Source organism: Gossypium raimondii, chromosome 5 (assembly GCF_025698545.1).
Source record: "Gossypium raimondii isolate GPD5lz chromosome 5, ASM2569854v1, whole genome shotgun sequence".
Taxonomy (NCBI): Eukaryota; Viridiplantae; Streptophyta; class Magnoliopsida; order Malvales; family Malvaceae; genus Gossypium; species Gossypium raimondii.
Window position 1 is genome coordinate 23,216,681 of NC_068569.1, and position 24,222 is coordinate 23,240,902.

General features: G+C 33.6%; 4 protein-coding genes and 1 long non-coding RNA gene across 10 annotated transcripts; 1 reads left to right on the forward strand and 4 right to left on the reverse strand.

Annotated features, from left to right (window-relative positions):
* Window positions 1–710: 710 nt before the first annotated feature.
* Window positions 711–2,561, forward strand: LOC105770091 (uncharacterized). Its single transcript, XR_001126152.2, has 4 exons — window positions 711–993; window positions 1,392–1,487; window positions 1,573–2,039; window positions 2,120–2,561. It is a non-coding gene; the product is annotated as an uncharacterized LOC105770091 (long non-coding RNA).
* A 161-nt stretch (window positions 2,562–2,722) lies between these two features.
* Window positions 2,723–6,005, reverse strand: LOC105785160 (probable disease resistance protein At4g33300). The gene is made up of 5 exons (XM_052631336.1): window positions 5,236–6,005; window positions 4,744–5,147; window positions 4,294–4,649; window positions 3,994–4,199; window positions 2,723–3,910 (listed from the first exon to the last, which is right to left on the reverse strand). Exons 1-5 carry the CDS (start codon window positions 5,903–5,905, stop codon window positions 3,072–3,074), a joined length of 2,475 nt encoding a protein of 824 aa, XP_052487296.1. The 5' UTR covers window positions 5,906–6,005; the 3' UTR covers window positions 2,723–3,071.
* Window positions 6,006–9,749: 3,744 nt separating this feature from the next.
* Window positions 9,750–10,519, reverse strand: LOC105765908 (transcription factor MYB73). The gene has a single exon (XM_012585185.2). The coding sequence runs from the start codon at window positions 10,477–10,479 to the stop codon at window positions 9,838–9,840; it is 642 nt and encodes a 213-aa protein (XP_012440639.1). The 5' UTR covers window positions 10,480–10,519; the 3' UTR covers window positions 9,750–9,837.
* Window positions 10,520–18,719: 8,200 nt separating this feature from the next.
* Window positions 18,720–22,701, reverse strand: LOC105770092 (polyadenylate-binding protein RBP47C). Of its 6 annotated transcripts, none has more exons than XR_008195948.1 (8): window positions 22,184–22,701; window positions 21,003–21,483; window positions 20,113–20,171; window positions 19,900–20,030; window positions 19,728–19,824; window positions 19,289–19,533; window positions 19,125–19,192; window positions 18,720–18,898 (listed from the first exon to the last, which is right to left on the reverse strand). XR_008195948.1 is itself a non-coding variant. In XM_012591143.2 (6 exons), exons 1-6 carry the CDS (start codon window positions 22,511–22,513, stop codon window positions 19,372–19,374), a joined length of 1,260 nt encoding a protein of 419 aa, XP_012446597.1. In that variant the 5' UTR covers window positions 22,514–22,701; the 3' UTR covers window positions 19,105–19,371. The 6 variants fall into 6 exon arrangements, 1 of the variants encoding a protein (XP_012446597.1); XR_008195946.1 differs by having other exon boundaries at window positions 19,125–19,202; XR_001126154.2 differs by having other exon boundaries at window positions 19,125–19,533.
* A 979-nt stretch (window positions 22,702–23,680) lies between these two features.
* Window positions 23,681–23,938, reverse strand: LOC128041008 (precursor of CEP11). The gene has a single exon (XM_052630277.1). It carries the CDS (start codon window positions 23,936–23,938, stop codon window positions 23,681–23,683), a length of 258 nt encoding a protein of 85 aa, XP_052486237.1.
* Between the last annotated feature and the right edge of the window lie 284 nt (window positions 23,939–24,222).

The window sequence follows — 24,222 nt, forward strand, 5'->3', positions numbered from 1 at the left end:
ATTAGTTTCAAGCCATACTTTTCATTATTTCTTGTATGTCATTTTTAAAAACATCTAAATACATGGTTTTCACACGTATATGCGAGTGGTAGAATTTCTAGTTTATATTATTAATATAAGAGAGATAATTTGTGACACCACACATCCGATCTGATCTGAATGAAGGATGCAACATTACATTACTGAACGCCGTAGTGGAAAAATATGGGTACATAAATTTTCAGACAAACCAGTTATGGTAAGACCTACAAACACACGTATGGGTTCGGAGAAAGGATCTTTTGAGTATTGGGTAGCTGTTTTTAAACTGGGCAGAACACTTTATGAAATGAGCGGAGTAGCCAAAAATATAGCCAGAAAGGCTATTTCAATAGCAGCATAAAAAATACCTATAAAAACTCAATTCATTTTTTCAGGATAGAAATATAGAACCAAAGGAAAGAAGTATTGTATTGGGAATTAAAAAAATTGTGAGTTTTTTTTACAAATAATATTTCTTTTTTATTCGTCTTTTGTTACATTAAAAAGAGATTTAAAAATTATTTAACCTCATTCAAATGTGGCAGATAAGATTAATTCGATATCATTTTACTAATTAACATGCATTCAAACCAATAAATTATGTATAATTTCAATTAAATCACATGAACATAATCAATGAATGTTAATTGATCTTATTTAAAGTATTTAGGGGTTGCACGGGATTAAAAACAAAGTTAAAATTCGAATTCAAATTCAAATTCTATTAGGGGTCTCGAGACATGGCTTTCATGTCTAGGGTTAGAAGAAGAAAGAGAAGAAAAAGGAAATAGAGAGAAAAGAAAAGAGGATATTGAAAAGAAAGAAAATCATATGTTAGATTTTCGTTTGAGATTTTGACGGAAGTAATCAAAATTTTAAGAGAGGTAATGTTTATTTCAAAGGGACTTACTTGGACTCCTGCTGAACAACTCCATCAGCTTCAAGACTGCATCCACTCCAACCCTTCTTGGCGTCAGTTCCTCTTCTTTATTTGCTCTGTTTTTTGTCAAGTATTTACCGTCTAATTTAAAAAGAAAGCTGACAAAGCTTTGAAGTTTTTAGGTTAAAAGTTTTACTTTTGAATATTTTATGGGTACTTCTCGTTAAGTACTTGAGCAACGCCTATGTATTATTCGTTTGATCTTTTTCGATTTATCTTGTCACTCCTTTCGGTACATTTTAATACTCTGTTGCACATAAACTAGCATAAATCTATGCATATTTGGAATATTCGGATATAAGTAGAGCATAAATGGAATAACTTGGAAAAAGTTATGCATATCGATTTGGGACATATACTACTACTGGACACTCATTTTTCGAATATCAGTGGTATGCAATCAATCTCACAGAATTAACTTGTTTAACAGCTCAAGCGCTTTTACTGGCTTTCCAACACTACATTGTGAATCTTGGAACTAGTCTTAATTGCGAATACATTTGTGTATCGAATGGGTGGTCATCATGTACGTTTTACGATCCGAGATTTCTTTTTAGTGGGATTAGTGTCCTTTTTATGTCTCTCAATCCTTTGTTGTATGCTATGAACAGGGAGATAAAGCCCGGGTCATTCAAGTGTTGTCATTTATGTCGGGCATTAATACGCTGCTTCAAACGCTTATCGGCTCGAGACTTCCCACGGTGATGGGTGCATCTTTTGCGTACACCTTACCGTTGTTGTCAATCATCAACGATTATTCGGACGAGGCCTTCACATCTGAGCACGATTTGCCTCTATTCCATTGCCGATATTTGCCGCCATATACTGCATTTTATTGGGCATCGTCGGTGACTGATAGTTTTGTGTATCTGATATCGTAGTGTTTATTTAATTTAGAATTTCCATCTTGATGCCAGCTGCTTCCGGGATCACATTCATCCAATTTGCGAACAATAATTCCATGAGAAACATCTATGTGTTGGGCGTCTCTCTGTTCCTCGGGCTTTCGATTCCTCAATACTTTGCAATGAACACAACTTACGTCGGTCATGGACCCGTTAGAACAAATGCTGGATGGGTAAGTTCCATGTACTGCGATTTTGAGTTGCTTGTACACGTGTTTTGGTTGGATATAACATGGGATTACGATCCATGCAGTTCAATAACATATTGAACACAATCTTCTCGTCACCTGCAACCAAGGCGATCATCATTCGGACAGTGCTTGATAACACACTAGAAGCAAAGAATTTGGAGGATTGAGGAGTTCCATGGTGGAAACCCTTCCAACACAGCAAGGGAGATGTTCGAACCGAAGAATTCTACAGCTACCCTCTCAGAATAAACGAATATATCCCCACCAGGTTTCTGTGAAACATCCTACGTTGTGTGTATTGCACCAGACATGCCTTAATTTATTTACAGATAACTCTCAGTGTTGGCCAATGTGCGGTATTGTAATCGTCTACAACCATTGTTAGAACCGAGATATTTTAGTAAAATGAAACATCTGGTAAATACAACATTTTTTTTATAAAAAATTGATAAATAAACGAAATGGGTTTCAATTTCATCACGAAGTGGGAGCCTGGATTAAATTGATGCAAGTGTGAACAGCTTTACATGCTTTTTATTTTTTTTAATTAAAGATATTTGACTTTTTTTTTAAGTTTATTTGTGGAGAAAATATAAATATTAATCGAAATTAATAGAGATGAAAAATTCATTTGTTTTTGCCCATCTGGGTACCCATTCATCGAATTTAGATATAAAATTTCCTTTTCTCTGAAATAGAAAAAAAACATAACTTATCCTCCTAACTTTAGAACCACATGCACACCAACAAGAAGAATTCCACTAAATCTTTAATAGCCGCCTGTCACATCTCGGGTGATGGCATTTTCCTCATCCAGGATGGAACCTTTTTATGCTTCTTTTCTCTTTATTTTGCTGGCCCTGCTCCTTCACACCCTTCTTTTAAAGGAAAAGGAAAGTAGTTGCAGTACTTCCCCATTGATTTGAATTATGATCTAACACCAAGAGGACTTTTATGGCAGTAAAATAAACTTAATATTAATATTTGACACAGAGATACAAATCATATGCTGTTTCAGTCATGAAGCCAGTCCAAACTATACCATTTCTCTGCAACTTGAACATGAAGGTGTCGCATTCCCCTCTTCACATTTTTCCAGTCCCCAGAAACTTCATCATCGCATATAACTCGGCGTAGTGATTTCAAGTTCAACAACATGACTGGCGATGGTAAATTCACAATCTGTGGGCATTCCCTCATGTCTATTATTTCCAAGCTTGCTAATCTACCAATTTCTCTGGGTAGAGACCTCAAGTTAACACATTGCGAAATGCCAAGGTATTTTAACCCGATTAGCTCGCCTATGCTCGGAGGGAGGACCTTAAGTTCCAGACAAGCATAAAGCCTAAGTATTTGCAGTTCCTTCAGCAAGCCGAAACCAGCAGGCAATTCAGATAACCTGTGGCAGTTGGTTATGCTGAGACTTTGAAGTGAATTCACCTTACAAATGCTTACAGGCAGCTTAACTAAATCATCACAATGATCGATTACGAGCTCGGTTAGACGAGGGAAGATCTGGGGCAGGCCTAGAACTGATGGATTGAAGCTGTTATTAACCTTACAGAGAACCGTAGATAGTTTCCTCATGTTCCTCAATGGAGCAGTGGTGTTGGACAATTCAGGAACCAACACCTTTTCAAGCCATAGGCTCCGTAAATTCGTCAGATTAGTGAAAACAGAGAAATTCAGAAGCGTTGCCTCAGTTGTATTGTAGTTTATTATAATAAGTGCTCTAAGCTTAGGCATATCATCCATGAAAGGAGGCAAGAAGTATTCATTGGAGGCAAAATTCAGGATGAGTACTTCAGCCTTCGGAAACTCCATCCGGTACCAGTCCATTTCCCTCATTTCTCCTGTCATCAAGCAAGTTCCAGAATTGTTAGCTATGCCAGATTTTAGCCAAGGAACTTATTTAGTGCAAAGCAATCATTTATACCTGTATGAACTGAAACGATCTGAGCATTGAATGGCCGATCTGTATTTCTTCCCCAGTCTCTCGGAAGTTCGGTATCTCTTCTTGGCATAAGTAATCGCTTTCGTTCATTCACATCCGGGTGATTGCTTAGATGAAGAGCGAGGTCCCTCAACACATCGTGTTGAGTAACATAGATTTCATGGTAACTGCTATAAGCATCCCCGGACCTATCCAAACACAGTTCACAAAACAAATATCAGACACCTCAAACTAAAAACTAAACCAACTAAAATAACTTGCTTCAATAGCAATAACAATTACCTTGCATCTTTCACCAAAGTGAGTAAGTTCTTATCCGAAAGCTCAACGAGGATGGCGAAGGTGTCTTCCTCATCGATGCCATGACTTTCTACCCAAATATTGATGAGAACATCGAGGGGGATTTTCTTATCTTCAGGAAATGATCCCAAATCCAAGAAACATTCCTTGACCTTCTTGTTCAAGTAATCGACACTGATTGCCATTCGTTCAAGCAACTTGTTTTCGTGAGATTCGCAAATCGGTTCACCTCGAGTTAACCTTTTCTTTGCACTAACCCAATACATCTCAGGCTGGTCTCGCAATGAAGCTCCAATCACTTTAAGTGCCAATGGAAGTCCTTTACATTCATTAACAATCTGTTAAACCCCAAATTTTATAACCAGTTATTGAACTCTGAGGGACAAAAAAATAAAAATAAAGATCAATCAATTGTTTGAATTTCATTATTACCTGCTTCACTAATGTCTCATTGGCTGTGGGAGGAATCGATTTTTGACCGAAAGCAGAGTGGCAAAACAGTGACATCGATTCATCGTCTCTCAACAATTGAACTTGATAAACTTCACCAACAACTTTTGTTGGGAACTTGAATCTCGAAACTACCAGAGTTTTATAAGATGGTATCTTGAAAATCAATTGTTCTAGAACTGACGACGACCAGACATCATCTAAAACAACCAGAGTTCGAGGTCCAGTTCCCCACTCACACTGTAGCTTCCCTGGTGGAACAAACGAGTTATTACTGTAACCCATGGCCTCGTTTCCCGTAATGAATCCCCAGATTTTTTCCCTCAGTTGTGCCAGATCCGGTGATTGTGAAACAGTTAGAAACAAAATCCTGTTGTTGAAGTAACCTTTTAAAAAGAAAAAGAGAAAAGTAGGTAATTTCATAATCGGCGGTTTTTGTTTGATTTGGTTACTTAGATTAAGGAAGAGACTTACTTCGAACTTGATTATCTCTACAAATTTCATTAGCCAAAGTGGTTTTGCCAGATCCTCCAATACCCCAAATTCCAACAACGTTTAAATCATCTCTTCCGATCACCAATTTTTTAACGTTGTTTTTCGCTAAATCCAAACCAACTCCGGCTACAATCCCCACACTAGCTTCATCTTCAACTTCCATTCTCTTAACAGCTTCTTCGACCCACCCTCCAGCTCCAATCTTCATCGAACTGAGCCGCTGCTCCAACCGGCCTTCCAACCGATCAAACCGCTCCGCCGTTTCGAACCGCATGTGGTGGACGTCGGCCAGCAAGTGGGCTTGCATCGGTCCGCTTACGAACCTCTCAACTTGTTTCTCTAACTTCTCCATCTTCCTGGCTAGCTGGAGGTTTTTGTAGACGTTCCAACGGCTAGAGGCGAGGACTTTGCGGGCCAATTCGAGGCCGCCACGTAGGGTCTCGGAGAAACGGTCGAGCTGAGATTGGCGGAGGGCGGGAAGTTCGACGCCGGAGTATTTGATTTCGTCGATGATGGGAAGGAGCACTTGGATGCTTGATATGAGATTGTCTGCACTGGATTTGCAGAGGCAGGACTTGCGGGAGATGGCGATTAACTGTTTAAGAAGTTCCATTGCGATTTCTCCGGCGAAAAAATCGTTGAACGCCATCGTTTTTCTTGGTTAACCGGCGGGAAGAATTCCGTTGGGGTATGAGTAATGAGTTGAAATGGCGGGCGTTGTTGGATTTCTGGTAGCTTGAGTTACTGTGTCTGTCTTTAAAAAGAGGTGCAATTTATCTTCAAAAAAATAATGGTAATAAAAAAATGATTTTTTTTCCGGATGTAGGGAAAAACTACTTTCTTTTTATTTGTGAATCTTTAATTTTTTTTATTTCACTTTAATACTTTGAAATATTATTTTCATTTCAATTTATTTCAAAGAAAAAATTAATAAAAATAAATATATTTACATATATTTTTAAATTACAATGTTAAAATTTTAAACTTTTAGGTTTAAAATGAAATTTATAAATTTTATATAATAATATAGAAAAGGTAAAAACACTCTATAATAGCAGATGTTATTTTGTAAAAGATATATATATTTTAATTATCTTTAATTTCCAATTAATTTATGATACTAATTTAATTATAAATTTAAAACAAAATACAAATTTAAAACCTGAGTGATTTTATGGTAAGTATTTTATGTGAAACTCACTATCCAAAAAACGAAAATGTTCTACACAACATGTTTACTTGCGTCTGAAGTTGAACAGCTTTAAAGAAAAATATATATTATTCTGTTTATTTGGTCAAAAGTTTCATTTTCTTAAAAGATAAAGACCCTATTGAGGTGTGTGCATTGAATGCAGCTGGAGTTATTTTTTTAATTTATTATTGAAAAATAATAAAAATAAAATTATTTTAAATTAATATTTTATATTAAATTTAATAATTAAATATAAATGTCAATCGGCTTGTATTCCTAAATTCTTTCTTCAAAGTGTCACTCTTATGGGTAGGCCAACTCTTTGTGTGGTTAGGGGAATTTGATTATAAAAAATCAATTTCTTCATGTCCCATAAGATTTATTTTAAAATTGGGAACTTCTTCTTTTTTATTGACTAGTCTTTTATCACAAGCAAAATCGAGAGTGGTGTGATTCCAGCTATGTATTGATGGTGCGGTTAAGGTTGATCCGATTTTGTTGCAATTGAGGGATTTTTAAGAAATGAGAATGAAAAATGGATAATAAGATTTAACAGATTTTTAGGAGGACTCTCCGTATTTGATGCGAAATTGTAGGGAATTCTTGATGGGTTTATCTCTTATCCATGACAATAGATTTGCTTGAATTATGATTCAAACAGATAGTCTAGAGATAGTCAAAACTATACAGGAAACTTCTTTATTGGTTTCAAACTCTGTCTTAATCAGCCGTATTCATCATCTTTTGGAGAACGTAAGATTTTGAGTTCTTCAATACATTCTCAAGGAGCTTAATAATGTCGCAGATTATATTACCAAATTGGCCTTTAATACAAGACAAAGTCCTGAAGGTTTTCAAGGAAACCCCTAAAGAACTATTAGCAAGTGATAATCTTGCTTAGGGAATTTATGATGTGTTATTGTAGCTTTTAAATATTCATATTAATTTAATAAAATATTTGAAATAGTCAAATTAAGTTTTAGTTATTATATCCAATAACCACATCATAACAAATACTGTTAATTTAAGTAACTTCAAAGTATTCTTGTTAACAGAATTCTATATTTTCTACATTTTAAGTAATTAACTGTATTCGAAGGTAAATTTGAGCCCTTTTATTTTTAAAATTATAAAATTATAGATTAATATAGCGCCATTCTAAAATTTCATAATTCAATTTTAACCCTTAAATTTTTTTATGAATTCACCCATGAAAGCACAAATTCATTTGGTTTGATGTGAATTATTATTATTATTATTATTATTATTTTCTAAATTTTAATTCGATTTTTATTATGCGTATAAATTAAACTAAATTGAATTACATTGAAATGAAGATGATGATGATGATTCACCAACCTTGACGAACTAATGTAATGAATGACGACTGATATAGAGAAGATTCAACGCCTAAACTTGGAGGACTAATTTTTTCTTACGAGTCATCATCGCTTGGAAGAAGATTAGTTCTGTCCGTACTATTACTCTGTCCAAGTATATTAGATTTGACTTTTTGGATCCAATTTGTAGTTTATATTTTTCTTTTCCAATTTGGGGTTAATAATTACATATATCTCGAGATATATATGTTAAAAAAATAGAATATGAAATTAAGAAATTCAATTGACCCATGGTTGGGTGGAGCTTCTGCTATACATACATCTCTCGCACACATATTATATATAAAATATGGGCTTAAAGCATGCATGAAACACAACTCGCTGACTAATAGCACCAATTTTTTTTTATTTTTTTTATTTCAATCCAAAACAATCAAGAGTAGCAGTGCACGTAATATATTTTTTAACTCGTTTTTTATGTTGCTTCATCACATTTCAACATTGCAGGCTACGTTTTGTATGCTAAAAGGCTGTTTTTGTGTGTATTTTAATGAGTTTACGCTAACAGCAGCTAGCTGTTCATACCAGTATCTCACATAAAGTGCAGAAATCTTCCGTAATATTGATTCTTACGCAAGTATGTAACTTGCAAATAGAATTATTAAATAACTAGAAGCATAAGCCCATGCTTATTATCTTGTTCCAACTCGAGTTTAATTTCAAATTAAAGTCTTTGATCTAATTATAAAATATAATTTAATTTAATTAAACTCGTAATTTATTAAATCCAAATATTAAAATAGTGGAATTCAGAAGGTATGCTATGTTATTAGGTTCATAAGAAGAATTAAGTAAAGAAAAAGATGTAGCCCATCAGCAACAATCCAAGGCCCACGTTCTCACTTGTCTCTACAATTACAAACCATAGTAGCTCTCATCCTTTTTAACCCCGTGTTGCGTCCATCACCACGGTACTTGTTTTACTAGATTGTAATGTCTCTTTACCTTATCAAAAGAACCTTCTACATATATTTTGATCAATTCACAAACAAATTTAGATATGATGATGAAATTTAACAACCTAAGACGATTTCATTAATATTATTAAACTTTTCAGATACCTTATGAGACACAAATCTCTAACATGGGTAACATAATTTCTCTCCTGCAGAGCTTTTAACTCCCATTGAAATGGTTATTGTATGCATTTATTTCTGGGGTTTCAAGAATCTATTAATTGAAGCACCAAACTGAAAGAACAACAGTACTGAAAGCCACATTTAACACATGCAAGCCTTGTTCAACTTATGTGAAACCCAAAGTCGATGATGTCAAGTTAGAGAGCTTTGATTAATTGAATCCGGTTTCAAAACCATGTTTTCAACAGGCAAGGCCCACCTTGTCTGAACTTTATATATGTTGGTAGAGATAAATCCCAACAGTGTTTTTTCTAAAATTAAATCAAGAAAGAAAGTGCATTAAAATGATTAAAACGTGAAAGTGTCACGGTACATCACTTCCCCATTGGACTCAACGCGCAATAGTGGGATTAAACAGTTCAAGGGCTATTAACAAAAGCAGGGAATCGAAACACTGCTCTCTAATCTTACAAGAGCATCTGCACAAAGAGTTCATTGAAGCTGAAAATGAATACTTGATGCTGTAAGACTCCATAGTCCATACCCAAATCTCTTTTTATCTGTTTTGAAATTCATTTACACTTCTTTCAGGGGAAAAAAAGTAAAGCTTTTGAATGGTGAAAAACACAATTACTTATTTTTTCTTACTTGCCCAACCCCATGAGATCTAAGGCATTGTAAGCTGCACGTGTTATCAATTAATGTTAACGAGAACCGGGGTACAGAATTTAACGTATTAATTTGTCTTGTGGTGGCCACCCACTATCACACATCTCCTAGAATTGGGAGAAATTCTAAACAGTGCTACTCGACAGAAGATACTTATCGTTTTTCTCAATCTTTTTATTTGTTCAAAAACATAGGGAGATTAATACAGAATAATACAATGGCTTAGTGAAATCTTGATGCTTCAGTGTGATGAAGTTGAGCTCATATACTCTCTAACTTCTCTTGCTACCACATCTCTCATTACATCCCAAAGCTCCGCCGATACACTTATCCTCCTCTCCGCCACCGACGCAGTTCCACTACCAGGCGGCGCTAGAGTCAACGACGTCGACAAGGCTTCCTCATCCATTTGCTGATAAGTACTCATTGAGATCTGTTCCTTTCGTTGCTGTTGCTGTTTTGATTCTTTGGCCTTCCTTTTCAGCGTGGAGTTCCAATGATTCTTCACAGCATTATCAGTCCTCCCATGAAGCAATCTAGCAATGGTGGCCCACCGGTTACCGAACCTAGCATGAGCAGCCAAGATGGTCTCATCTTCAGCTTGTGAAAACGGACGATGCTCCACACTGGGGCTGAGCTGGTTACACCATCTAAGCCTACATGATTTCCCTGATCGACCCTTTATATAACGGCTTATCAAAGACCAGTTTCTGGGTCCATATTTCTCAACGAACCGAGTCAAAATCCTATCTTCCTCGGCACTCCATGGACCTTTGATCTTCTCAGATTTGCTCGAAGCCATTGCAGACAAAGATGACTTTGAAGAAGAAGAAGAAGATGTATCACATGATGAAGAAGATGAACATCCATTCACTGCTTCCATTTTTAAAAGACTTAAGGCAAAGAGAAATGTATGAGATGAAAGAGGGGGATCGGGTTTATATTATATATAATGAAGGAAAGGTTCATGAACATTTTAGGCATCCACCAGAGAAGAGGGAACTTCCCGGAAGGTGGCGTCTTAAAGTTTTATTATTAAAAAATGATCTGATTTTTTTTTTTGTAAATAGAAATTTGATTTTAAATTTATTTTAGGTAAGCAACAAAATTAATTATTTATGATTAAATAAATTTGCATATTGGTCACTAAATTTTAAAAATTTACTATATGATCATTTATTACTTTATAATTATTTCAACCATTAACTTCCGTTTAGAACGTAATTCAATTGTTATTGAACAAATGGATTCCTAGTAAATTAAATAAACCAATTTATTTTTAAAATCATGTCCGACTAACTATTTGACCTTTTTCATCCTTAAAATTATTGCTTCACCAAAAAGGTAAAAGAAAAGGCACGAAAATGCAGTTTTCTTAATCTTAAAGTCCAGTGTAGTTTAGCATCCCTACCCAGTTTTTCTTAATCTTAAAGTCCAGTGTAGTTTAGCATCCTTACCCAGTTGTTCTTAATGTTACCCAAGTACAAACTTTTAGTAAAATCATAACCTAACCAATCCATCAGTCTTAGTGTGTTGCAACACACGTGGTAAAAATACCTTAGGAGTCACCGACTATGTATGGGAAAAAGTTCCAATTACACATGAATTCATCTAAAATAATTGTTTCTACGCTTAATCCCAAAAATAACTCTTAACATTTAATTTTTTGGTCACTTTGATCTTTTATTTTGTTTTTTTAGCACTTTAACTCTTAACTTTGTCAAATTGGTTTATTTTTAACAAACATGCTCGCTGATGTGGAAAGAAAATTATTCCACCTAAATTCCAATGCATTTCACATGTAGTTAAAATAAAAAATAATTCAAAAAATTTTTTATTCATTAAAAAAAATTAAAAATAAAAAAAACGTAAAACAATTAGACACTGAATCATTTCAGAAATGAGACGGACGATCCTAAAAAAACAAACACTTGAATTAGATAATTTTAAAAAAAAGAGCAAAAATTGAACTCTAACTCGAGAAAGTACAAAAATTGTGCAAAAGAGGATTATCCAAAGCCTGTTGTAGAATCGTATTTTGATTTTCGATAATATTTATGCAGGGTTTCTATTTTTGGGTATGTTTGGAGGAAATCAGAGTTAAAATGATTACCTAATGCATGTTGTAGATTCGCAATTCAAGAGAAAATAACCATGTTGGAGGAAATCAAAGTTAAAATGATGACCTAAATAGTGGATAAGAGGAATCAATGCAATTCATGGAAATACAATTATGGTCCACTGATAAAAAAGAAATTTGATGATAGCAAGAAGAAATGTGTTGATTGGAAGATGTTTTGGAATGGGGAAAATGGGTGTGAAGTTAAGAAAGGCAGAAAATACTATATAGTAAATGTAGAGGATAGAATCTGTAGTTGTCGAAGCTGGTAATTATTTGGGATCCCTTGTCCTCATGCCCGCTCTGCTATATCACATCTTGAACAAGAACCTGATGACTATTTACATAGGTATTACCACAATGAGACATATTTGAAAGCATATGCATATGCTTTACAACCCATAAATGGGTTACATGAGTGGAGAAAATCTGGTATTAAGCTCATGCTTCCACCAGTTGAGAAAACATGCCTGGTAGGCCAAAGAAGAATAGAGGGAAGGCTAAAAATGAACTGAAAAAAGTGTGGTCTAGACAACTCAGTAGGGCTAGTTTGATTATGAGATGCAGAAAATGTGGTGGTTAGAGTCACAACAGAAGATCATGCAATCAACCTAACACAACTGGACCACAGGTATATCGTAAACACTTTTTCACTATCAAGTTTCAAAATATTTTAATGTAATTTAAGGTTGTGCATTTTTTTCTCAGTCTGGTACGAGTACAAGAACTAAAAGCCAAAAAAGAATGACATATCAAGATCCTATCAACACACAAGAATCCACTGCAACAAAGAAGATGAAGAAATGAATTGAGGTGTTGTTCTAACTAAACCTTTTGTTTGTTTGTCATTGTATGTAATAGTTGCCTAAGATATTTTTTACATTTCAGGCTTCTAGGACTTGCTTAAAGTTGGTATAACAATGATGGTATATGTAATAAATTGACGTGGTATACCATTACTGCTATAGGCAACTATGTGGCTTTAGGATCATTTTGTTAGTTACTTTTGTTCATGGTGCCTACGATTACCCATACAAACAACTATTTTGTACATGACATACAATGTCAAATATCCAATATTTTAGTACATGTAACATTTTCTTGTATCTCCAATTGCCCCCTTTAATTATACTTCTCTCAAATTAGCTACAAACCCAATATTGATACAAAACTAAGTACACATTTTATTATACTTCCCTCGATTAACTACAAACATCAATTCGAATGTGACAATTTATGTCAACAACAAAGTTTGAAGGTACTAGATATACAAAACACAAAAACATGACACCATAGTTTTCAAATTATAACATTCCTACATAATGTGAAAGATAGGATAAATAATAGATTGCAGATAAACATTTTCTTATAAAACTCTTTCTCTTTCTTAAGTGATTTACATTTTTGCTTCAAACCCTTATTCTTTGTCCTTAATTCAATGTGATCCACAACATCATATTTGACCTATTTATAATTGTTCTCCTTGCCCACATTTCGCACATTGCCACTCTCAAACATCTCAACGTTACTGCTTTTACTACTACATAGGCTCCCACACTTTATAATTTGCTTCCTAGGCCTTGTATTCTCTTTTGCAAGTATTCTTTCTCTATCATGTAATTCATGAATTACTTAATTCGCATTGTTACACAGCTTACCATCATACCACTTAAAAATCCACATCCACATCCACCAACTTACAATTCACACAAGAAGGTCAACATTTTATTATGTAAACCCTCCAATTCACTTAAAAATCCATTGTTAGGACGAAATGTAGCACCAATTTATTCTAATTGACACAAGAATCAAATAAACTAAAAAAAATCCCCAATTTCATATGAACTCTAAAACAAAATTGCTAAATATATGCTTACTCGAAAATCTAAGCAACCATAATACCTTCTACTTGGGTTTAAATCGCTCCACAAAGTCTCTCTCGGAGCTAACTTGTTAAAGAAACATGTTATTTTCTCTCCATCATAAACAAGCTCTCCTTGTGATGAAGAAACCAACTTCGAATAAGACAACTTCTCCATTGATGGCTTTCAACCACTGTTTTCAGATAATATTTTTGATTCTTTTACTGACCCATTAGATTTCAAGCTTCGATTTCTACAGAATTTCAGTGGAGAGTGAGAGGATTCAATATTTAGGGTTCTTTGTTTAGAGGCACTTGGATTATTTTATCTGTGTATGTATGTGTTTAAGGATTTTTTATTGTTTTTTTAAATAATTTTGAAATTATTTACTAATGTAGCATATAAGACAAAATAGTGGGATGTCAGCATTTAATTACATTTGGACTGCCACGTCAGTGGTTAATATTGATCATTAGTCAACTAACGACCACGTCAGCATGCTTGTTAAAAATAGACCAATTTAACAAAAAAAATAAACGTTAGGTATTAAAGTGCTCTAAAAAAAAGAAGATAAAAAGACCAAAGTGACCAAATAGTCAAACATTAGGGGCTATTTTAGGCATTATGCCTTGTTTTTATATACTCCTAATACAAGTATAACTCTTGCAAATACTCATTTTTCATTCTATATATATACATACATACATATATACCATATATGTGGTGAAAATTATACACCTAATATATTAGGGAAAACTTTGATGAAATTTAATAAAAATTTATTTGAGTTAATTTTATTTGTAATTGATTTTTTGAGTTTTATTCCAAATTGTTATATTGTAATTGCACTCATCTAGCAAATATAATTTAAGTTTAGATATTTTTTTTTGGTTTTGGGACATCCACGTAGAGAAAGTCGACACCCCTTATGAAAAGTCTTGGTTTTCATACTATGTTTGGTTGTTTGTGTTAGTGGCTACTTTTTAAGCATATGAGAGCATAAGCGAATTTAAGGGGGGCAGGAAGGGGCCTTGCGCCGCCCCCTCCAAAAAAATTATGCAATTTATCCATTTATGAATAATGAAATTTTAAGTTAATATATGGTAAACTTGCACTTTGGTCTCCTAAAATGAAAAAAAATATGTTTAGTCCCTTAAAAAAATGATGAAATCATAAATTAATAAATGATCAATTTAGATTCTGACCTCTCAAAATTTTATAATTCAATTCCAATTCCCACTAATTTTTTTTTGGATTCACCCTTTTACGAAAATATAAAAATAGCAAAGAAGATGATTTGAAAAGCTTAAAGAATTTGAACACCAATTTAGATTGACCAATAAATTTAAACACCTTCCTAGAGCCTATTGTTACTTCAACATCTCCCCAAAATTGGAAATACATGTACTTAAATTGATCACATTTATCACTATAAATATCACGATAAAAGTTCATTTTAGAAAAAATAAATTTCCATTGTGTAATGATTTTCTAACATTTGGTATAAGAGTCAAGTTGTGTTATGTTTATTAGTATAAATTGAGGTTCAAATCTATTCTCCTTACCTTGTGTTTGATTAAATTGATAGAAAGTAATCATTCTTACTCTTGTACATGTAATATCCCTAAAATTACTACAAGAAGAAAGTAGGTATACTTGATATAGTAAAATAAAGAAATAAAGTGACAAAAAGCAAAATTTTGATTTATGTCAACATTGGGAAGTATATTATGACATATTAATGCAAGAAAAGACTAATTCACAAAAGTGAGAAAAGTTTTATTGCCCATGAGTAAATATTTAAAATTTGAGGGGTTAAAGTGTAAATATGAAAAGTTGAAGGATTAATTGTGCAAATATTTTAAGGGTGGAATGATCTAGAAACTAAGGAAAATGGATGAATTAGGACCAAATTGAATAAGTGAAGAATTATGAGGGACTAAATCGTAATTTTACCAAATTGAGTGATGACTAAGGATGGAATTTTAAAAGATCATGAAGGGAAAAATGGCCAATTAGAAGGAGAGAGAAATCTAGAAGGCAATGATGATGTTGGAGATATTTTAGATAAATAAACAAATAAATATTAGTTTATAATATTTTATTTGATTTTTTAATGATATTTTATTATTTTATTTAGTATATATATGTGGAAACTGGAAAGAAAGAAAGAAAAAAGCCACCATCCCATCATCTTTCCATGCAACCAACGTTAGAAGAGAAGAGAAGAGAAGAAAGAAAGTTTTGCGTTCTTTACAATTTGGTCCTTTCACCAAAAATTTACTATTTTCACCTAGAAATCAAAAGAATCTCCATAGCTTCCAAGAGAGAAAAATAATAAGGAGATAATGGGGAGCTAGAATGTCAAGTTAGATTCAATAAATAGAAGCTGGAGGAGAGAAAATCAAGTTAAAGATTGAAATCAATAGCACAAGGTAAGAACATCAAGATTTCAATATATTTTTAAGTTTGTTATTGTTGAAAAAGCATGGAAATGATGTTATAGTAGAGTTTTCTTAAATAAATTCTTATGTTCTTGATATATTAGTGAAGGGAAATAAGTGAAAATGATGGGAAATGTTATAGAGAAAGGGAATTAGGGAGTTATAAACTTAGTAATCAACATCTTGCACTAAAATAGTTTTGGACAGCAGTAGTAGGTTAGCATTGAAAAATCACCATAAATTGTGGAAATCGAATTAGGGGATGAAAAAAATATGGAATTAAAGCTTATTGAGTCTAGTTTCATAGGAATTTAGCGGATCTTAATTTGGAGTTCCATAGCTCAAGATATAAACAATTTAGTGACTATGACTCAAGTGGACAACTTTGAATTAATATATAAATAAATGGTGGAATTATAGATAATGTTACATATAAGCATATTATACATTAAGGATGTGGAATGGAGAGGAGGAGGAGGAAAATAAATGATTATTCAACTAGCATGAGTTCTCATTAAAATGACCAATTTGCATGTTTTAGGTTCAAGGACTAAATTGAATAAAAGTAACATTTTAAGGGTAAATTCGTAAAAATGTCAAAAAGTGACCAAATTGCATGAAATGAATTGTTTTATTATTTAAATTAATAAATTGAATGAAATATTAATTTAGATCAAAATTGGGTGAAAATTTGAGGAAAATAGAAAATTACCAAAATGTCCCTAAATTTTGGTATTTCTGCAATTTAGCCTGGTAAGTTCGTATGAACTATATTTTGTATAATTTTAATTAAAGTGAATGTTATTTGGTGATGAATATTATATAAATATGTATTTTATTATTGGAATTGAATTATTATTGGTAATATGTATAATTATTAGATGCATTGAAATGATTATCGGAAGCTCGATTGGATTGGAAGCTTGTCGGAGATATATCACACTATCCATTGATTTTATCAGTAATTTTGGATGATTTGATTCTAGTTATAATGGCATGAATAAGTTAAATTGGCTAACGTTAGCTCATTAATGTTTTGATTTTGATTGGCTATAAATATGAATGCTTGATGAAATAATGAAATATTTGTAAATTAATTTGTAAACTCTGGTAATGCCCTATAACCCTATTCTGACGATGGATATGGGTTAGGGGTGTTACAGTGCATGTTCTTGAATATGTACATGAAAGGATAATATGTAATTTTGTCAAGTACATGGTTTCAAGAAATAGAATGGCGATATTTAAGTTATTTCTTGGATATGTAATTAGATCATTAGATATGTAATTTCTCTCAATAAAATCTGACAATCCAAGTTGAAACCTGACCAGTTTTGGAGGGCGAGTAATCATATACTTCCTTTGTGTCAAAAGTATTCAATTAGATTTTAATAAATTAATTAAAAAACAAGTTTTAAGTTAAAATACATTTAATAAAAATCAATTCTCAAAATAAAGTAACCTAAATTTTTTAATTTCGAATGCCACACTCATAAATTTATCAGCGTTAATAATTGGATTGAATTTTAAAATTTGAAAAGTTAAGATTAAATTCTTTAAAATAAAAATATAGGACAAAATTTCAAATTTGTAAAAAGTATAAGGAGCTATGTCAAATTTTAACCTAATAAAATCACGTTTAAAACATGAGGCAAAAAATTAAACAGAACAGAAGTTTTATATTAAATTAAGACGGAAAGTGAGGACCATAAACCTTTTTGACTACTTTTTGGTTACACTAATCAACGGCTCTCAATGGGAAGAGAAAACAAAATTACAGACTTGGGCGCCCTCCACGTAGGATTGCGCCAGCAGCCAGGTTGTAAGAATCTCATGTGATTCCAATTTCACTCCGTGGGTTTTAATTTAAATCTCCTCCCTAGGGAGCGTGTGACTCACTTGTTTTCGAGGAGCAACTATACTCATAATTAATCATTTTTAACCATCTAAGCTCATACGCAAATATCGCTTTAAGTAAATATGATTCTTGAAGCGTCTGATGCCTAATGAGGGGAGTATGATGCACGCGCATGAGAGAAAAAGGGAAGTGGAAAGATACGAAGAGATTTATGAATCTAACGCAGAGCCACTTGAATGGTTGTCACCAAGGTGGGCCCGTTGTTGTCTCCTTCCAACCCATTTGCCGGTCGACTTTTTGGTCCATCTGTCTCCGAGTCAACTCAACCCATTGCTTACATTCCATGCATTTTTGTTGAAATTTATATTTAATTTATTATCTATGTTTGTTAAATAAATTGTTTATTATTAAGAAAAACATTTGTGTCATTCTCAAGTATAATTTTTAGACAAAATTACAAAAGTAACATGAAACTATAATAAAAAGATGATACGTTTAACGCACTCAAATTTATATTCTTCTATATTGACAATAATATATATACTAATCAAACTATAACTCAATTAGTAAAATATAATATAAAATTTAATTACATTATATTATTCAATTATTAGGTAAATATGAAGTATACTTTATGCTTCAAATTATAAGTATCAACACTCAATAATTTCTTTCAAAGATTGATTGAGAGGAAAATGAGTCTCTCTTAACATTAAGATTATCACGAGTTTTAATCTAAAATAAACGCATATAAAAAAAAGGCTATTCAATATGCAATTTTTCTCATTTAAATAATTAAATTTCTTTTATTAAATATTTAAAGTTTTGTTTTGTTATCACTTTAAGTACCAACAATTAACTCTATTAAAAAACCTCTACACGAATCAAATTATGAAATATGATTTTAATTAAATAAAATATTTAAAATTAAGATTCAATAAAATTTAAATTTAAATTTAAAAAAAAAATCGTCTCTCGCTCCTTCTCGTTCCATCTTCATCTTCTCTACAACGAAAAATCTACAAAATTTTGAAATAAATTATACTTCAAATTTCTCCCCGTTAAAACAAACCCAATTTTTAGTATTAAAATAAACCCTCATCTTCTTTGCCATTAAGACAAATCTCCATTTTTAGCATTAAAAAACTCAAAATAGGAAAGAAAAGAAAGCCCTATTTTTTTTCCCAAGCCTAATTTGGATTGAGCCATGCCGTAATTAAAGATGTTATTTAAGGTCGAACTTACCAGACCGGACAAGTAGCCCCATCTTTGGTACTTCTTATTTACCATATTCAACTTTTATATTCCAATCCCTACAAAAAACTATCTAAGGGGTCAAAATTCAGTTCCGGTCCACAGTTGGAGAGGATTTATATAAAGATTTCTAAAGAAATCTAGAGAGCTTTTACTGCTTTAGTTTGCCGTTGGCCCCCTTTAGTTTTGAGTAGCTACTCACTAAGAGCTACAACTTCTCTCCCCCGATGTCATTATTTCAACTAACTTGCTGCTGATGACTGCCATAGATGGGATATGTCCCATATGCGGCTGCGTACATGCCCGGGTCATGAGGTGGTGGCACAGCATACCTATAACCATCGTAGACTTGTCCTCCATAATAAGCTCCACCCCACTGGTTACCATAATCACCTCTAAACTGCATTCTCCAAAAAAAATCGTAGACTAAATATGTGATTTATCATAAGTGATGGGCAGGAAGCTTATATGCAAAGGTTTTTAGTTTGTTTCGGAAAATGTCCTTCGATCAATACTACTTTCTAGTAACAGGCAGCTTTGACAAACTACTGATGGAGAAAAAAGGGAGTGTGGAATATGGATAGAAAAAGAGACCTGTTTATTTGCCGGGTTGCGACCCCAGGAAAGTCGCACCGTTTGCTTGCCAATTACCATCCCGTTCAACTTTTGCAATGCCTCCTCAGCATTTTTCCTGTTGAGTAACAAATTATATCTTAAAAATAGCAGTCTATTATAGGCAAAGGCCGAAATAGGGCCATAGATTTACCTGTTGGCATATTGTACAAACCCACATCCTTTTCCAACAGGTATTTTAACAGAGACTATTTCACCATACTGAGAGAAAGATTGGCGGAGATCTTCCTCAGTGACGTTTGGGTCAAGCCCTCCAACAAATATCTAAAATAAATAAGATTAGCCAAGGAGCACAAATGGTGATGCTCCTAGAAGTTAAAAGCCGAAAAAAGAAGGAAAAACTCACGGTTGTGTTTGAAGAATCTCCATCAGATTGAGTTGAGTTACCATTTGATGCATAGCCACCTTCCATGAACAAAAGAAAGAAAAAGTGTCTGGTAAAATCCTCAAAACTTTAAACCGTAACAAGTAACTTTGCCCGGACAGTTTAAAAAATAGATGGTGCAAGAATGAACATAGCAACCAGAAATTAATTCTGTGTAGGGCGGCAGATATAAAACCCGGTAAATAAGCATTTGGGTTTGGCAATTGACCATGGCACTGAAGTTCTTTCACAGTGCCGATCATGCAATGCTACATTTGCCAAAGCCAGTTTTAAGTTTCATGAAAGAAAAAGGGAGCAAGAAGGTTAATTTTAAGACTCATCCTTTATATAAGGTGAGGTAAAAGGATGTTACAATTATTAAAAAAAAATGATAAAACTTTTTATAATAAAATTTTGAGGCAACCAATTAATTTCTCACGCTATGAAATAAAATCCTTTAGTGATGTCAATTTCAGAACCCCAATTACTATTCTAGAAATTCAGTCATGGCCACTAAAAAAGGAAGCTAATAACTTACGTGATATGATAATAAAATTTCTACCGTGAGTGCATGAGTACTAACTCTCTAATTGTATATTACCAAAAAAATAAAAATAAAAACAAAAACCCCAGACAACTAGCATTTATTGTCCAACAAAGGTACCATTTAATACCAAGATGTTCTTATAACCGAAGAAACGGCAATTAACCAACAAAAAGAGAGGAGGCAAAGACAATTATGAAATGTCACCTAAGAACATTTGCTTTTTGATAGTTCCGAAGGAACATAAATTCTCCATAAAACTTGAAGAAATTAGAAGTACCAATGCTTGTGAACTTTAAAAAGAAATGCAAGGTAAATAATCAAATACCTTGCAAAGAATACTGTTGCTGATACCCTGAGGATTTCCTCGGAGTCGCGGCACCAATGCGCATCGGCCTGCTTGAACAATATACACCATTCATTTCATTCATGGCTTGTGACCTCTCAGTCTCATCCCCAAACCTCACAAAACCATAACCTTTTGATCGACCAGTATTAGCAACAATAACGACTCTTGCAGCTTTAACAGAAGGATATTTACTAGCAAAAGTTTCATGCAATAGGCTATCAGTAACATCAGCACCTAAATCTCCTACAAAAATAGAAAGATCAGGGCCATTTTCTGAGCGTTTCTCTCCCGTGCTTAAAGTTGCCCAGTTCAGACGGAAAGGTTGATCAGTATTAGGCATCAAAATGCTGCTATAACTTTGGAGAACTTTCTCTGCTGTTGCATGCGAAAAGAATTCCACAAATCCATATCCTTCTGATAGACCAGTCTGCTTATTGCGAATGACTTTAATGGATGCAATCTGCTCAAACAAATTCCAAATTATAAATTTAGGCAGGCAATCAACTAAAACCCTTACTCAAATTTCTTTCTTTAAGATTCTTCCTTTTCTTTCTTCCTTAAGTACCATTGTCATACTTGGTATGAATTTATGCAAAGTTACTGTCACTACCAACCTTACATTCTAACTTGAATTTAACCTCAACATTCATACAAATACAGAATCCTGTAAAAGCAATGCCTTCTCTTAACAGATTTTTTTATATTCCAGACTATATCTTCAGACAGGGTAGAAGTTAATTAATGTTCTTTTTGCTATATTCAAATGGGGAATCGATGTCACACAGTTCACCGGTTGTACTCATGTAAATTCATGGCATTTGATTAGGGTTAAGCATGCAAGAATAGAGCAAATTAATACCGACGCTGATGTACAGATACAATTTTTTCTTTATAACAGTAATTGTGAAGGTTAGCATTTAAAGAAGTATTTTCATACATTAAATTATGACGATCATATTGATTGTCAATGGAGAGGCACGTAAAGAAGTATATTAAAGAAGATTCAATCACATTAATCTATAATCCGTACTAACGATATCAACAGCAGAAAACCGTGAAATATGACAATGTAACTGTTGCGAAAACAGGAGAATATAAATCAGAGCAAATTAGGCACTTAAAAAGAAGCATCTAAATGTGTCAATGAGATTTTGTTCAACCTCGCCAGTGGAAGCGAAACAGCTATGAAGATAGTTCTCGTCCATCCAATGATACAAATCACCAACCCAAACGGTTTTGTTCTCACCGCTACCTCCGCCGGATCCTTGCTGCGCGTGGCCATTGAGATGAAGGTGGTGATAAGGCATGTAGTGCTGAGGTGGAAGTGGCGACGCCACGAAGTGCTGCGGTTGCATCATTTGATGCTGCATTACCATAGCGGCAGCCGGATACTGCATTGCCACCCACTGCGGCTGCGATCGCGGAGGTTGTTGCTGCCGTTGGTTCTGTTCCTGCGACGGTTGTGAATCCGAGCCACTATTTTGCTGCATCCTTATCTTTTTTTATTAATAAAAACTGCTAGCACTTATTATCTTAGGAAAATAATATAAATTAAAAAAGATTTGAATGTTTAGTTGAATTGAATCTGAGTTTTAATTTCTTTCTTTCTTTCTTTTCTTTTATTCGTTTAGGAAAGAAAATAAAAAAAAAAGTTGAATCCGAATGTTTCCACTTTCCAGGAAACAGAAAATAGAAGAGAAAGAAAGTGCGGCTAGGGTATAAGCAGAGGATTTAACCCAAACGTAGTTCTGGTTTTGGCCGTTAGATTAGATAGGTGATAGTTTGATATCAGCCGTTGATTTTGAGGGGATGCACACGTGATACTGGTTTAAGCCCACTCTCTCACCCTCAATCCGCCGCCAGCTACATGCATTATTTACAGAACCAAAATTATTTTAATAAATTTTTTCCATAAAAGGATAGTAGTTTGTATCCAATTAAAACTTTATCCTTTCCCATCCTCTTGTCTTTCTTCCATCACCTAATTAATACGTGCATTCATTAAAATATATCTTCTCACGATAAATGATTTTATGAAATAATGATATTATTCATTTCTAATAGTTTAATATTACATCAACAATTTTATCTTAAATTTTAAGATTTTTATTTAATAATTTTGTCCGAGTAAAAATATTAAAATTCAAAATGAAAATACTTATAATATAATATTAAATTATTAAAAAAGATATATAAATAACGTGACGTTACTGTTTTATACCATTAAATTATCTATCCAAAAACAAGCATGACGAATCATAACCAACAATAGTTGGAGGTCATAAGGTTTTGGTTATCTAAAAAAGGTAACTTGAAAAGGTGTAGGCAATTAAAGAAGACAAGACAGCTCCAAACTTTATAATATGTAGATGCCCTAAATAGAAAGATGAAACTTTATATTATATGTAAATAGGAACATAATGCATTAGTCATTTTAATAATTTATTAATGGAGACAAAGATGCAATTTTCTTGTACTTAATACTACTTTCTCAGCTCATCAAACAACATCATAGGATAGAAGATAGCCTATGAGATTGATTAAAAAGGCTACAAATGATGATATAAGACATTATTTCAAACAGTGGATATTATAAGATAGCAGTACGTACTTAAAATGAAAATAATATAATATTTCGTATGATAAATCTAGTTATTCTAGTGACCAGCGCCGGGACTGTGACCGGGAGTCGTGGAACGGAAAGCGTCGGTGCGATAGGCAGCTTTTTGGACATTGTTGACAGTGGCGGATCCATCTGGTAAAACGTCACCCTTGACGTTCACATTTAGACTGGAATGATGATGTGTTTTATGGTCGGCTTTCAAAACCCGGACTTCCTCGGAAAATTTGATCCCGTTAGCAAACAAAAGGACGGCGAGAATGGCAGCGGGTACAATGAGGTTGGTTTTGGCCATTTGAGCGGCTGAAAGAGGAAAAGGTAGAGGTATGAGTGATGATGATGAGAAGGAGATGGGTTTAAGCGTTTGGTTTGGCTGGGAATTTATAGAGTTTAATTAGCAGTGGAGTGGAGTGGGAATGGCCGTGCTGGCTGGTTTGCAGACTGATGAGTCTTTTTGGTTTTTATGATGGATTGAAAGGACAGGTTCAGTATAATCCCATAGTGTTTAATTGTTGACATCTATGTGTGGTGTTGTACTGCTGCCTGCTTCCTGCATGTCTTGATTCCATGCAGTGTCAA